General features: G+C 29.2%; 3 protein-coding genes across 6 annotated transcripts; 1 reads left to right on the top strand and 2 right to left on the bottom strand.

Annotated features, from left to right (window-relative positions):
* The first annotated feature begins 30 nt into the window (after positions 1-30).
* On the top strand, positions 31-2,886 carry LOC130676048 (ankyrin repeat, SAM and basic leucine zipper domain-containing protein 1-like). 2 transcript variants are annotated; one of them, XM_057482017.1, is made up of 9 exons: positions 31-553; positions 625-757; positions 1,089-1,214; positions 1,291-1,411; positions 1,485-1,590; positions 1,655-1,789; positions 1,867-2,216; positions 2,289-2,502; positions 2,585-2,886. In XM_057482017.1, exons 1-9 carry the CDS (start codon positions 470-472, stop codon positions 2,735-2,737), a joined length of 1,422 nt encoding a protein of 473 aa, XP_057338000.1. In that variant the 5' UTR covers positions 31-469; the 3' UTR covers positions 2,738-2,886. The 2 variants fall into 2 exon arrangements, with proteins under 2 accessions (XP_057338000.1, XP_057337999.1); XM_057482016.1 differs by having other exon boundaries at positions 122-553; positions 616-757.
* Positions 2,887-3,374: 488 nt separating this feature from the next.
* LOC130676025 (conserved oligomeric Golgi complex subunit 5) lies at positions 3,375-6,704 on the bottom strand. The gene is made up of 8 exons (XM_057481979.1): positions 6,548-6,704; positions 6,379-6,471; positions 6,179-6,303; positions 4,711-6,110; positions 4,226-4,351; positions 4,039-4,147; positions 3,717-3,938; positions 3,375-3,650 (listed from the first exon to the last, which is right to left on the bottom strand). The coding sequence occupies exons 1-8, from the start codon at positions 6,585-6,587 to the stop codon at positions 3,459-3,461; spliced, it is 2,307 nt and encodes a 768-aa protein (XP_057337962.1). The 5' UTR covers positions 6,588-6,704; the 3' UTR covers positions 3,375-3,458.
* Positions 6,705-7,676: 972 nt separating this feature from the next.
* Positions 7,677-15,633, bottom strand: LOC130675376 (uncharacterized). 3 transcript variants are annotated; one of them, XM_057481010.1, is made up of 3 exons: positions 14,738-15,633; positions 11,744-14,493; positions 7,677-11,647 (listed from the first exon to the last, which is right to left on the bottom strand). In XM_057481010.1, the coding sequence occupies exons 2-3, from the start codon at positions 14,396-14,398 to the stop codon at positions 9,965-9,967; spliced, it is 4,338 nt and encodes a 1,445-aa protein (XP_057336993.1). In that variant the 5' UTR covers positions 14,399-14,493; positions 14,738-15,633; the 3' UTR covers positions 7,677-9,964. The 3 variants fall into 3 exon arrangements, with proteins under 3 accessions (XP_057336993.1, XP_057336994.1, XP_057336995.1); XM_057481011.1 differs by having other exon boundaries at positions 11,744-15,382; positions 15,454-15,633; XM_057481012.1 differs by having other exon boundaries at positions 7,678-11,644; positions 11,744-15,631.
* Between the last annotated feature and the right edge of the window lie 60 nt (positions 15,634-15,693).

Raw genomic sequence — 15,693 nt, 5'->3', positions numbered from 1 at the left:
TTTGGAAGATTCTAAAAGTAATTTTCGAAAAAAAAATTTAAAAAGAGGCAAACAGAATTTTTCGATCGTAAAGCATACTCTAATGCTTCGCATATAATATAGATTAAAATGATTCATTTAAATGATTAATAAAATACTATTCCTAAATAAAATAATTTATTCATTTAGATTGAAAATAATGATCCACGGGAATCAGAACTGTATGTTATTGTCTAAACTAAAAAATGTGCGCGCAGTTTTAAAAAGTAGCTAACTTCACAACTAACCGGCATATGTAATTTGTAACTGTAAACAAACAACACGTTGACCGTTGGTACGTTCATGAAAATAATTTATAAAAAAAGTATACTCTGATTAGAAATATGTATATAATTGATAAATATAATAAACAATTGTTACAAGGATAGATAATTTAAAAAATTACAAATTAATTATAAACATTAATTGTAATAATAATTCAAACAAGATAATGGCTGCTTATAGGCCTGCCGGATTATCAGATTCTTCTGATGAAGAGTTAACTTGTGTGCAAAATAATATAAGGACAAGTAAAGTATGTTCATTAAATATTCCTTATTATCAAAAATAATTTTAAAATTGTCATATGTGGAAAAGTTTTTTCAGAAAACTCAAGATCGTGATTTGAATGAATGGGAGACCCAAACTTTAGAGCGAAATGAAAATCAAGATCGTCAATTCAAAGTTATCAATGCTTGTATGACTGGAGACATTGATATTATTGATGATTATATAAATCGTACGTAAATTTTAACTAATTTCATGTATGATACAGAACTTCACCGACGTCTAATAATTTTTGGAATTTATTCAAAACGATAAACTATAAAAAAAAACATTTTTAAAAATTGCACTTATAGTTTTTAAAATTTTCTACATGTGCATAATTTTTTTTTTTTTTTTTTTTTTTTTTTTTTTTGTAATTGATTTGTTAAAAAAAATCCGAAAATTGTTAATTGTCTACTAATTTCAAGGTCACTTAAATGTAACTTTTATTTCATAAACAAAAAAAAAAAAAATACATATACTCCTCATGCTAAATACAAAATATTTTGATTTTTATTGTTTAGATGGAAATGATGTTAATGAATTTTTATTTAGCGGATGGACTATGTTATTATATGCTTCTTCTGCACTCTTACCAGAAGTTATTGAGCATTTATTAAAATCGGGAGCTGATCCAAATCTTCATAAAGGTATAACTCAAAATCTGTGATAAAAAAGTTTGAATCTATTTCTTTATTTTTTAAATTAATCAATTTATTTATTTAGATGGATATACTCCACTGATGGCAGTATGTGATTCAACTAAAGGAACCACAGAGCAAACTTTAGAATGTATTGAAATTTTACTAGAAGCCAAAGCTGATCCGGATGCTATTAGTAAAGATTTGTAAGAAGTTTACAATGATTCAAATTTTTTTTTGTTATATAAATATTTTAATAGTTTACTATATCTTTAATAGACAAACGCCATTGATGCTCGCTTGTAAATCTAAAGAACCTGAAATTATTTCGGAGCTTATGAAGAATGTTAAAAATATTGAAGCGTGTGATAAAGATGGGCGAACGGTAACAATTCTAAAAAAAATTTTTGAATTGATAGGTTATTTATTAATAATATATTTATTTTCAGGCTGTATTTTATGCAGTTTGTGCTAATAAGCCAGAAGTTTTAAAAGTACTTATGAAAGCAAAAGCGTCAGTAGTAACAGTAGACAGACGTAATTTGACTGTTAAAGATATTGCTGTAACCAAAAACTATGAAGAAGTAATTGTATTTTCAATACAACTATCTTTCACTTTTATATTCAAAGATAATTTTTTTTTAAACTCATTTATTTGTAGATTTTGCAAATTTTGGATTTCGAAGATGATGAGATTGAAAATTTTTGTCCGGTTGCAAAAATAACAGACTGGAAAGATGCAATTACAAATATTACAGATCCTGATCCCGAATATATTGATTGTGATATTGCAAATATTTTATACTCATTAAATTTAGAAAGATATCGTCAGTCCTTTAAAGGCATGAATGTAAAAACATTCTTACAATTGACTGAAGAAGATCTTATTAGATTAGGAATGGATATACAGTATCATAGAAAACAATTTATAAACGGTTTAATTAAGTTTCATTCGTCTAAATGGAAATCTTCAAATACTGTTAAAATAATCAAAAAATTTTCAACTCTTTCGTCAGTATTAAAATTTGATAAAACTATTTAATACATCACTCGCTGATAAATTAAATTAAAAATATTTTTTAGATTATTCGATGGAGTTATTTCTTTAGGAAATGTTGCTCGACAACTCAGTATTATTGGATCAAGTTTTTGTTTTATGAAAAATAATTTTTTTAGTGGTAAAAATAATAAGATCCTTACAAATAATGAATCTTGTGTAAAAGAACTTGAAGCTGCTGAAGAAAAGTTGATTCACATTAAAAAAGATTTTCAACAAATATTAGAGTATGCTGAAAAGGTACAAAGTTTATTTTTTTTAAATTCGTAAATATTTTGACTATAAAAGAGATGTGAATTTATTAACTTGAAATTATTTTTAGATTGAAAAAAATAATCGTAGTAATCGACCAGCAGCTTACATTGGATCTAATGAATTAAAGAAAAAAACTAATTGGACAATTCTCCTTACTGTTATTGTGATGACAGGAATATTTTTATCAAAGACTTCTTTTATAAAAAAAATATTAGATTAATAATTAATAATAATAAATTATCAACGATAGAATATAATTATAATTATATTCAATCATATAAGTCATGAAAAAAGTATTATTATTCTTTAATCTAAACATTTATTAAAAATCTCAGTCGTAAGTTGTAATAAATGCTCAAAATACTTGAATAGTCGTTTATTTTTTAAATAAAAATGTAAAATTATGGATTTCAAAAGTAATTAAAAAACATCTTTGATATTGTTCATTAATTTCAAAAAAATGATTAAATATAAAAGTTAATTATTTTATCGTAGTTAAATGTATTGAGCAATTCAAACATTAGCAATTTAAGTTTCATTTCATCTCTAAATAAATTAATCATTATTCTAATAATTTTCATTAACAAATTAACTTTAATTAATTAAATTGCCATAAAAAAAAAAAAAAAAAAACTGATGACTGATAAAATAACAAATATAAAATTCTCAATAGTATAGTGGCGATATTCAATATGTCTACTGTGTCATTTAGTTTATGATTTCATTATTCAATAAAAATAAAATAATTATTGAATTTATAAATACTAATAATTAAATTTTTATTATAATTATCCAGTAAAAATTTTAAAAAATTATAATTACTTTTGTGTGATTTATAATAAAAAAATTTATTTAAATCAGTTATAATAAATACGTTACTTATTAACTAATAATCAATAAAAATAATGTTAATATTTACATATTTTGATAAAATTATTTATTTATGTGGTGTTATCACTTAAATTTACTAGCTTCATCATTAAAGGAAATAGTGGATGAAACGAGGGAAGATTTCGCTGTCTAATAATTAATTCATAACGTTGCAAAGTTCCAGTACATAATGTCAGCCGGTCTTTTTCACTTGGATGATTGTCCAACCATTGTGATAATCGACTTATTGACCATCCAGCGCTCTAAAATTTAATTTTAAAAATGAATAATAGTATAAAATATAAATTATAAATAATAAAAAAATTTACCTGATGTGGAGATTGTAATTCAGGCGGAGCACCTGAAAAAAGATGAAGAAGAACAAGTGAAGGTGGTACACCACCTTCACCTTTCATCTCCACAACTTTTTCAACCATTTTTTCCGGGCCCAGGGTTAGCAAAGATTTAAGAGCTCTCAGCGTACGATATTGCTGTTGTTCTAACATTCCTAATTGACCTCCTCGACACAATGGAGCAACAGCGACTTCCATCTAGTCATGTCATAATTGTTTATTATTATTTAAACCTCACTATCATTATAATAGAAATTTAAATATAAATAAATAGCAAATAAAAATATTAAATTAAAACCTGAGCAAAGTCAACAATTAGTTTAGCTCGGCCATATTCACTTAGTGGCCGTATTAAACAGGCATGACGGACAAAAAATTCAATACATCTTGAAGCAACAGCATTACAGCTGCAATATTAAATTATTAATTATTTTATATTTTTAATAATTGCAATTATCTGATGAATAATTAATAAATAAACTTACCATTCAATTACAATCGTTTGATTTTTATAAGGCGCAAGGAATGTACTAACTGTCCGCATGATGAAACCTTGTAATTCTTTTATATAAAGTGAACATCCAATTTCACGAATCTGAGGACTATTAAGACTAAAAAAATATATAAATATTAGAATTATTTTATTCTATTTTAATTATTATAATAAATCGCGTCACTAATTCCAAAAAGGCTTATGTTTTTATACGCCCTTTTGGTTTAGTCATCAAGTTTAAAATCCAAAAGGCATATATTTTTTTTTTTATTGCTAATCATCTTGTAGACTTATTCTAAAGCTGAAAAATTTTTTTTTTTGTCAATTTTTAGCTATAAAATAAGTCTACAAAACGATTGGCAATGAAAAAAAAACGATACGCCTTTTTGGGTTTAGAAAGTTTCCTAAAGCCAAAAGGACGTATGAAAATATAAGTCCTTTTAAAATTAGTAACGCGATAATATTTATTAAACATACTCTCGAAATTCAGGGTCATCATGCATTGTCAATATAATACTTTCAATAGCATCAGTAATTGAAGCTATAAGTGGAGCTAGTATATTTTTAGTCAATGAATTAGTATCCTCAAGAGCATTAGCAATAATAACAGCACCTTCTTGTGGTAAACTACCCGCTAAATTAGCGACAACACGATTCATTTGTGTTGCAAGATAATATAATAAATTAGCTAATATAATATTAGTCAATTGTCCAGATGTTGGTGAGTCAATAACTTGGCTAGCTTCACCGCTGGTTATTAAACCTTGTTCACATTTTAAACAAAATAATCTTATAGCTTTTCCCACATTACGTGCAACAACTGTTGATAGATTTTCATCAACCAGTGAAACACTTATTTCACTTGTAATTGTTCTTATTAAACTATCTATTTCATCTTGACTTGGTGAAGCATCACCCGAAAACATTGTATGAACTGGATCCAATAATCGTGAAACAGAACGTGACAAATAGGCATTTTCAAATGGTGATAAAATATCTTTACTTATTGTATATGTACCAATTAACTGCGATTTTTCTTTTAAACGTTTCCTTAAATCCAAAAATACACGTAAAAATTTTGGATACTCGCCTTCTAATGCTTGTTTTATAAAAGACGATGCTTGTGAACGTTCAATAAATATTTTAGCTAATAGTGTTATTATTTTATTCCAAAATGATTGAGATAAACCTTCAAATTCTTTAGTATAGTGCTCTAATAAAATTCTTTCAAGAAATTCAATTTGTATGCATTGGGTGTACAATGTATCTTGAAGTAAACGATCAAGATTTTCCCAAAGACGTACACGAAGATTTCCAGACGAACCTGGTGATGGTAATGCCGCTCTACCAGGTCCACCTCTTTTTATTAAATCTTGATTAGTTGGTAATGAGACATCTAAAGCTTCTCGAGCAACTTTTTCTATTTCTGATAGTGCTAATTTTTCAGTTTTCTCAATGGCTTTAGATAAAATTCCTAAATTTTCAAATACCTGAAGTGCTGTACTAACTTTAACATTATCGGAGAATTCTAATCCCTGTGACAATGTAGTAGTTGCTATCTTTTTAACCGTTAGCTTGTGAGATTTTACAGCTTGTTGATCATTAGCTATTAAATTTAATCCTATTAAATCATCATCAAACATCAGTTGCTCAAGTTCATGAATACTCTTAGCTGCTTTTATTATTTCAGAGCTTTGTGTTGCGTTATTTATTTGTGAATCTAGTTTTTGTGAATGCAATAAATGTTGAACTCGGCCGACCTTTCTCAACAGATTTGACGCTTCATGGAGTCTTGTTAGGATTATTGTTTGTGATTCTAATTTATTGAATGGCTCAATTATTTTAGCCCTTAACCGTTCTACTGATGACAGCAAACTCTATAATAAATATTTAATATTATAATTTCTGATAAATAATTAATATTATATTTAATATATAAATTTACTTGAACGTGAGTTTGCATAACAGATAGAACGCCTTCTATTTTTTCAACCCATGTTACTTGAGACAATAAATCTTCATGATTTGTAAGAACTATTTGATGTAACTCAGCATCTAATATCTCTAAAGCTAATTGACAAATAAATACATTAATACAGCTGTCAGATTTAATATTGTTAGTTATAATTTGTGATAAAAATATACCTTTTCCAAATTTATTTAACTGTTGAGCAACAGTGAGCAACTTATTGGTATCATTTATTTGAGCTTTCGGGTCTAAAAATTGTTTCAAAAAATCTAAAATATGTAAAATTTTAATTATTAAATAGATTCATACAAAAAATATTGTTTGTGATTATAGAAAAAAATTAACCGTCGTTTTCTATACTTTGAAGATCAACAATTTCACCCATATTTAATTATTTAAGCATGTAAATTATTATGAATTAATTTTTTATTATTTATATTAAAATCTATAAAATATTATTTTTTTTACAACAATCATTTATTATGAATCGTGGCGATAAATATAATAACCTAACTTTTAAAATATGCGCGCGCATTTGATATTAGCGCAGTTGAAATATTTGAAAAAAATATTTAAATAAAAAATAAAATTGTTGACTTTTTGTCAAATTTAAGGTGACAATTTGTCATCATGTAAAACCAATTGTTAACTTTAATTCAACAAAAAGTCAACTATTTTTTTTTTGTGCGACTTAAAATACGAAGATTTTCAAAAGGTTTAAACTTTTTATAGATTTATAAATAATAATATACTTGAATTATTTATAAGTAATTCGAATGGAATAAAAGTGACAAGTTTTCATACATAGCAATAAGATAAAAATATTTGAGAACGTGACATTTTAGTGAATGTTTAAAACTTAAAACGTCTAATAACTCAATGTTTAAAAATAGTATATTAATCTTCATTTATTCTTTAAGTAAAGAAGATATCAGTAATCGAAATAATTATTCACATTTCATTTGTTACACTTACTTGTTAAACTGATGTTGAAACATAAATTGGAAAAAAAAATATTTATATATATATATATATATATATATATTTTTTTTTTAAATGCGATTCTTTCTGGAAATGAAGTGATCTTAGTTCATCATTTGAATTTTTCCTGGATAATAAACCAAATCGCTCATTACTCATTACATGTTATTGAAACTCATTGTAATAATCATTACAACAGAAAGCTAAATTTTTACCGTAAAATAAAATAAAAAATTTTATTTTTATTGTAAGTAAAAAAAATATAAACTTTTAATTCTATACGTTTGAACAAACGACAAAGAAAAAATATAAATTCAAAATAAATTTCAGACAAATTATAGAACATTTTTAGAAATAAAAAAATAGATCAAGGCAAATTATTAACTCTTATCATTTGATAATGTACAATTTTAATGTACATTTAGTATACATACTAACATTAAAACGATAATACATAAATATAAATAATCTTAACTTATATAATTACAAATAAAGGACTGTTGAATTGTTAAAAAAAAAAATAAAGAAATAAAACGATTTTTAAAAAGTACCTCAATACATAACGTTTATTAAGGTGTACACATGTTGACTTAATTGTATTATTATTAATTATTATTATTATTATTAATTTTTTTTTATTAATTTTTCTTAAGATTTTTTAAAATTGTAATTATCCTACATTAGTTATTTATTTATCCGCAATAGTATGAATAAATATTTCATACTTTGTATTTTATTATTTTTTTTTGCCGAGTGAAACATTCTGTTTTAGTTTCATTGACCCTATTATAAAATAGCATTGATATACATATTTACAATACATATGTACAGTTGCTTCAATTCGTTCTATATGAAATAGACATTAATTTTTTTCTATTTTTTACGTTGTCTCTTCATTTATTCATTTATTTGTTTATTATAATTAATTATTTCAATTATTTTCATTATTTTTTTACTAAACAAATTGCACGTTCGGACATCGATGTTGGTTTCTTAACTCGAAAATTTACGAGCAATTTATTTATAAATATTTTTTTTTTATTTTAATAATTATACGATAGTTTAAGAATATATCCGATATATTAAATATTACAGACAATCAATTTTATTTATTTTTTATACTGCTCTCTCGACACATATAGATTTTTTTTTGTCCACCTTCATCCTCACTCTTTTTCTCGTAAACAATCATTATTAATTTACAATTAACATACCAACAATATTCCGAGTACTCGCGCATTATCTTCAATTAATTTACCTTAATTATTGTTTTGGTACAGCGTTGAAGAATAATTTGCGCCTAACTATTTAAATGATAATATGAATGATTTATTCTGGATTCTCACTTCAATTATTCGACCTATTAATCATTCATACTTATTTATTTATTTATAATTTTTTTTTTAATAATAATATTTATCAATCATTATTGAATTAATAATTAAAATACTTAAATATTAAACAAAACAAAAATATGTCCAAACATAATATTTATAATTATTATTATTAATATTAATGAATTAATTAAATTATTAATATAATCTTATTTGAATTATTCGTTTAGTTTTTATTTGCAGAGAGCAGCACACAGAACCAACATCATCAGTCTTAATATTGGAATTTACCAATAAAAATCACTTTATGCATTGCAAAAAATATAAATATAGAAGAATAACAACTAAAGTATATCGCAATTGTTATCAAGTTTGTAATAATTATTATTTTTTGTTGTTGTTGTTTTTTATAAACTAGTGATAGCATTATTCATTTATTTATTTTTCATTTGTCATTAATAAATTGTAAATGAGCTTATATTTGTAATTTACGGCTTAATAAACATGCATTATCAATTCAATTTGGCCGTCGTCATTATTACATATTTTATTTAAATATTAATGTGTTAAAACTTGCATTATTATCATTCAATGTCACTTTGTAAAACAGTAAAAAAAACTCACTTACAACATCTGACATGTTAAGAATTCTCGCATTAGTAATATATATTTATAATATTTATTTATGTTCACCATATTATTTAATGATTAATTATTTTTAATGCTTTCAATTTATTTTTACTTGGCAAATTCATTATTTTATTTTATTTATTGTTTTACGTAATCCCTGTACTCTCATATTCAATAAATCCAAAAAAAAAGCCAATAATCACTTTTGTCAAGTTTCTTATACTTTTCCATTAGTTTTCTTTATCTTCTTTTACTTTTATTATTCACTTAATTTTTTTTTTAATTAATTAATTAATATTACTAAGTTAAATAGCTTAAGTAAATAGTTAGGGTCTTGAGTGGCTGAATCTGTGAATCACATTATTTAAAGACCATAAATATATATAATATATAATGAAATTAATGACGTCTAATAATTAACGTCAAAATAAATTTATACGTGATTATCACGTATATACTGAAAGAAAAAAAAAGGTAAGAAAAAAAAAATCAACAAAATTTCAACTAATTGAAACAACATATCGTAATAACAAAGAAAAATAATACGATTTCTTAAAACAAACACAGATAATTCTTTAAAAAAAAAATATATATATTTATAATATATAACTATTAAGATAAAATTGGATCAAAATATCCACAATCACAATCACTCACAATTAATTAAATATAAACCCACTGGGTGTGCATTGTCTACATTAAATTCAGACTGATTAATATTTATCATCATCATACACTGTCTTATTAAGAGTCAAGATAAAAAATAAAAAAAATTGAAATTAAAATAAAAATAAAATAAAATGAACAAGTTGGCAATTTAATTTTCAGTATTTACAGGCTCACGAGCATGATGAATTCTCACGTGCTTATTATGATTTGACTTGGTACTACTTGATTTACCGCATATGTGACACGCGTATGGTCGTGCACCACTGTGAACACGTAAATGCTCTTTTAGATAATATGACCGGTGAAAAGTTTTATTGCATACGTCACACGTGTACGCTTTATTTTCTTCATGTTCTTTAACATGTCTTAAACAATTGTATTTTCTTATAAATTGAGCGCCACAATAATTACATGTATACGGTCTTACATTTCTATGTGAGTTCATGTGTGCTGTATAATCGCTGTGACGATAAAACGCAGCGCTACACTGATTGCACTTAAAGGGTTTGGTGCTACGTGCTGCATGAGTCCATTTATGTAATTGTAAGTTCCACTTGGTACTGAATGCTTTCGAACACACCTGACACTCATAAGGACGTTCTCCATTGTGTACACGCATATGAACCGACAATGATGAACGTAAATAGATGCACTTACATATTGGACATTCAACATTTTCATTTTCACGTTGAGCATCTGGTACAAAACGACGATTATGAGCACGTCGCATATGACGTGTTAAACTAGCCATGTGTATAAATCTTTCATTGCAATAGGTACATGCTTTAGGTTTTTCATCGTGTGTTTCCTTGTGCCAAGCAAGCTTTTTTTTTGTATGAAATACTTCACCACAGTGACATATATAATCTTTTAATTTACGTTTTATATTTAAATGATGACGATTTTTATGTTGAGTTAAATTTGAGTATCTGCGGAATGTTTCATTACAGAGATTGCATTTAACTGGTGCATTACCCGTATGACCATTCATATGTTCATCTAATTTTTGTTTTGTTAAAAATGCTTTATCGCAAACGGTACATGGAAATGGTTTAATACCAAGATGACGTTTCATATGTAATTTGAAATTTTGTTTACGATAAAAATATTTACCACATTGAGAACATTCAAGCGGATGAATTTTTAAATGAGCATTAAATAAAGCGACTGAAGGAAATTCTTCATTGCATATTTGACATTTTGAAATATCATGAAGACGTCGTGCAACTTCGGTACCATGAACACGTCTATTGTGCATCTGTAAACTTCGTTCAGAACTAAAACGTTGTGTACACATGGCACATGAAATTTCTATGCCCTGTGTTAAAGCAAGACTTTCTGTTTTTTCATCAGTTTCAACTTTACTGATGTCACTTAATTGTTGTGGTGGTTGCATTTGATGTAGCAACGGTTGTTGCTGTTGATAGGCCTGTTGAACATGTATACCAGGAACAAAAATATCCTCAAAAGGATTCATGGGACCATCGAGAAGTTTTATATCTTTTGTTTCAGATTGTTCGGCAATATCACTGTTACTGCAACTGTTACTTGGACCAGCTTCTTTGTGTACAGTTGTACTGTGAACACGTCGTTCTTTCGGGCAATCAAAAACCTCTGAACATTGTGAACATTTAAATGTACGTTGTTTTGTTGGTGTTTTTCTATCTCGATCAAGAAATAAGCTGGAAGTAAAGTGAGTAGCGAGTGAACGACTATCCAATAGGGGTACACCGGCCTCATTATCAGATCCCTCTGACTCTTCCCAGCTTTCACGTGCCATCAGATCATACGATGTCGACATACGGGAAGACTCTTGACCAACGTATAGCTGCTTAAATAAAAAAAAATAAAAAATATAATAAAATAAATATCAACTGTTATTATCAATATATTTATCAAAAGTTTATAAACCGGTTAAATTTCTCACCTGCCAAGCCGAGTGTTCCGTGCAGCCGTTGCTTTCCTGCTCAGACAGCTCTCCCCTTGGTGGCATCGTCTCATCAGCCCGCATGTTGACACTCTTAACTTCTTCATCAATACCTGCACCTCCTTCACTGCTTGCCATTGACTGTTGACTTGTTGCACTGATTGCCTTCTGCGAGGATTCACTTATAAATGTACTAGGAACAAGAATTTGAAGTCCATCAAATTCGAATACATTCATAGGACCTGAATGGGCGTCTTCGTTGATATTAAGAAGCTCAGTCGTTGGTATGTTGTTTACTGTTTTAGTTAATGTTGATTGAAAACTCTTAGATTCGATACTTGTCGTAGTAGGTTCTATTGTTTGGGATAAACCACAACTTAAATCTGATTGACGCGTTATAATTTTACTATTAGATATTGAATAATTATCATTAGTTATTGATTGTTGCGAATGAATTGCTGGAAATGAGCTAACATGCTCAGTAATAACAGACTGATGAAAGATTCCACTGGTATTATTTTCTGATTTTCTTACAGCATCAATACAAGCACCTTCAGATATATCATGACTTGACCTTACTACACTGTGATCAACTTGTGAACAATCAACTTGATGTTTCTGACTTGTTATGGAATCAGTGCTTTCTTCATCATGACTATCACCTTCCATGTGATCAAATGACCGCATCGAAACTGGTGATGATGGTTTACTAAGATCGCTACGTACTCGAAGACCAGAGATACCACTGATTGCTGATAATGGCGTATGAGAACGTGCATTATCAAAATCATCATTTTGTTTAATGAATGGTGTATGTGGACTAGCTATTTCTTCAATCTCCATATCCTCTTCATCAAAATTATCACCCACACGTTTAGCTTCTTCTTCCTCTTCTTCTTCTTCTTCCTCCTCATCATCATCATCGTCATCATCATCTTCATCATCATCATTTTCTTCATCGTCATCTTCATGATCAACATCAACTTGCAGTGCAGTAGCATCAAAACCAGCTGGATAAAAATTAAGATTTTCAGTTGAACCACACTCTGATCTTGTGTAAGGCCGTGATATTTTTTTTGACGCTGATACTGGAGACGCAGGCGCTGATAAACTATGTCTATACCGATATGCATAGTCCAAGTCACATTCGTCAATAATAATCGTGTCAATGCACTTTTCCCTTTCTACGCAAGCTTCACTGTCATTAATATATTTAGTTTCGTCAATCGTTGTAAAATTATTTTGTGATTCTTCTTCTTGTTCTTCACCATCATCATCTTCTTCCTCTTCTTCTTCTATCTCTTCTTCTTCTTCTTGTTCTTCTTCTTCTTCCATTTGTTCTTCATTTTGGGTTGTAATTGTTTTAAGGTTAGATTCTGAATTGGGTTCATGAACAACATTTGTTTGCTCATGCGTCTCAACAAAACCAGACTCGATCATTGTAATAAGAAGATGCTCGAGATGTTCTTCTTCATTTTGCTGACATGTTTCTAATACCATCGGAGTTTGAGCTGAATTTATTTGTGACTCAATAGACTTTGAAGAGTTTAATTTTTCAATATTACTCGGTTCTTGAGTCTCAAATTTATCTTGTTCTTGTCTATGCTGATTTAGTCGTGTATCTGTACCACTATTTTCACTGTCAATTTGATTATATGTAGATGAAAATGTCTGATGTTCTTGATCCTGTTGTAAATGCTGTTCATTTCTACATTGATCACCAGTATTATCAACTTCTGGTTCTTCCATATCCGGAAGAATACTCTCAGACTTTTCTTCTTCAGGCACTGCTGATTCAGCATCATTTCTCACAACTTCACTATTATCTGCCACTCGTCTCGGTGAATTACTCTGGGTTTGCTGATCTCGATGATCCAGTTGTCTAACCAAATTATCACCGTCATGATCATCGTGTCGTATATCTGTTGTATTTTCTGTCGATTGTTGATTTGAATTTGTACAAGTGTCCATGTCTGGTAAAATTCTTTCCATATTTGCCTCTGAAATCATCTCAGGTATTATTTGTTTAGGTTCATTAGTACTAGTAGATATCATAACATTTCTGGTAGTTTCAGTGTTAGCTACAGTGACTACCGGCCTAATACGGGTTGTTGGAAGTGCTGATACTGGTGAAATCATCTGCACAGTCGGTACCTGTTGCTGTTGGTACATGTATGGATTATAGAGCATTTGCATCATCTGATTTGCCTGAGGTGGTGCCATCGCGTACTGTGGAATCATCATAGTACCATTGTTGACAAATTGTTGATAATTAAAAGAGGCAAACTGTGGTGGCATCATTGCATTGATCGGTGGACACTCAAAGACAGGTCCAATGGGAAACGGGGCCTGCGTAGGAATGTGAGCAGCAGCAACAGCTGCTGCTGTTGGAGCTGAAGTTGAGCTTTGGGCATTGACCTGCTGTTGCGGCGGTGACGGCTGAAGGGTTTGCGGTACCTGAGGCACTTGGGTTTGAGGTAACTGAAGAGACGACAAATTTGACGACGAGCCACTGGCTTTTATCAGTGCCTCTATAACTTGTTCCTTTGGATGGGTGTCCAAGTGCCTCTGAAGACTTATACCCTCTCTGAGGTAGAGTGTACATACAGGGCATGCGACCGCCCCTCCGGTATCTGTCGTAACGCCGAGTTCCATCTTTACTGTCTCTCTTACACTCGCGTTCTAAATTATCTTGTGGTCGTAATCTTCCCTGCAGTTTTTGTCCTACATATATGTATTTTATATGCGCACTATATCAAGGAGAAAAATTAATTGGAAAAAAAAAAAAAAAAAAAAATTTTAAACAAAAAGAAAACCACTAACAATTAAAAAAAACTATATCAAGAGAAAGAGAGAGAGAGGGAGAGAAAAAGATTTTTCGTTTTAGTAATATTGTTAAGTGTCGTCAAAAGATGAATCTCTCAACCGTATTAAATTATTGTCCTTCCTCAACCTCTCTCTCTCACACTTTCCTTCCGAATCTATTTTTCTCACTTGTTTCAAGTACTCGCTCTTTCTTTTTTCTCCCTTGTTTGCTCTCGCTCACCAACCGTGTGATATTTTATTTCTTTCTAACTTATCGGTCGTGTGTGTTGAGTATCTCTGTCTTGTTCTTCTCCTCCTCCTTCTGCTGCTCGTTACACTGGTTTATTTGTTAATGTTAACGTATTCCTGGGGTGCTCGTAGCATTACTATTAAATTTTTTTTCTGTTATTATTATTTATTTTTTTTTTTTAAGTGTAAAGGTTAAGGTGATAAATATTTAAAATATTTGTGTTCGGGCCCTATCAGGCCTTTACACAAGGCCTTACACGGCTCAAGCGATAGAGCCTTAACACGGTAAGCTGTGCCCCAAAAATATCGACGTCCATGGCCGCCTCCTTCTTCAGCTTCTTCTCTTCACTCTGGCAAATGCTGAATGGCAATGCAACTGAGTGAGACCAGAAAGGCACACACGACACGGGCACACACTGGCTCCGCTCTCGCGGGGGCCACAAATCGATATCCTGTTAAATCGCCAGCCTCCCCTGTTGTGTGCCACTGGTGGGCTTTATTAAATTATACCTGCGTTCACGTCGTGCCAACCCAACCGTTTGTTACACTCGACGTTATAGCTCTCTCTCTCTCCACACCATATTCCTACACCAATTATATACCACATCTATACAATATATTTATTATTTATTTAACATTTAAAATTCACAACTCACTTGCTGTATCACAAAACTATACAGTACGCATTTAACTCACGTCACTTTTAATAAGTTTTATCAAAACGACATGTTTTTTTTTTATTTATTATTCAAGTCCACTCGCAGCAGGCCCCGAAAACACAACAGATAACACGACGATCCAGACAAATACTCCAGCTGGGAATAAGAGCAATATGAGAAACAGCAGCAGAAACTCTATTGATTCCAGCGCCAACGACAAACTTGGACACTAAACTG

The sequence above is a fragment of the Microplitis mediator genome, chromosome 10 (genome assembly GCF_029852145.1).
Source record: "Microplitis mediator isolate UGA2020A chromosome 10, iyMicMedi2.1, whole genome shotgun sequence".
Lineage (NCBI taxonomy): Eukaryota > Metazoa > Arthropoda > Insecta > Hymenoptera > Braconidae > Microplitis > Microplitis mediator.
This window is presented reverse-complemented; position numbering and strand designations above follow the sequence as displayed.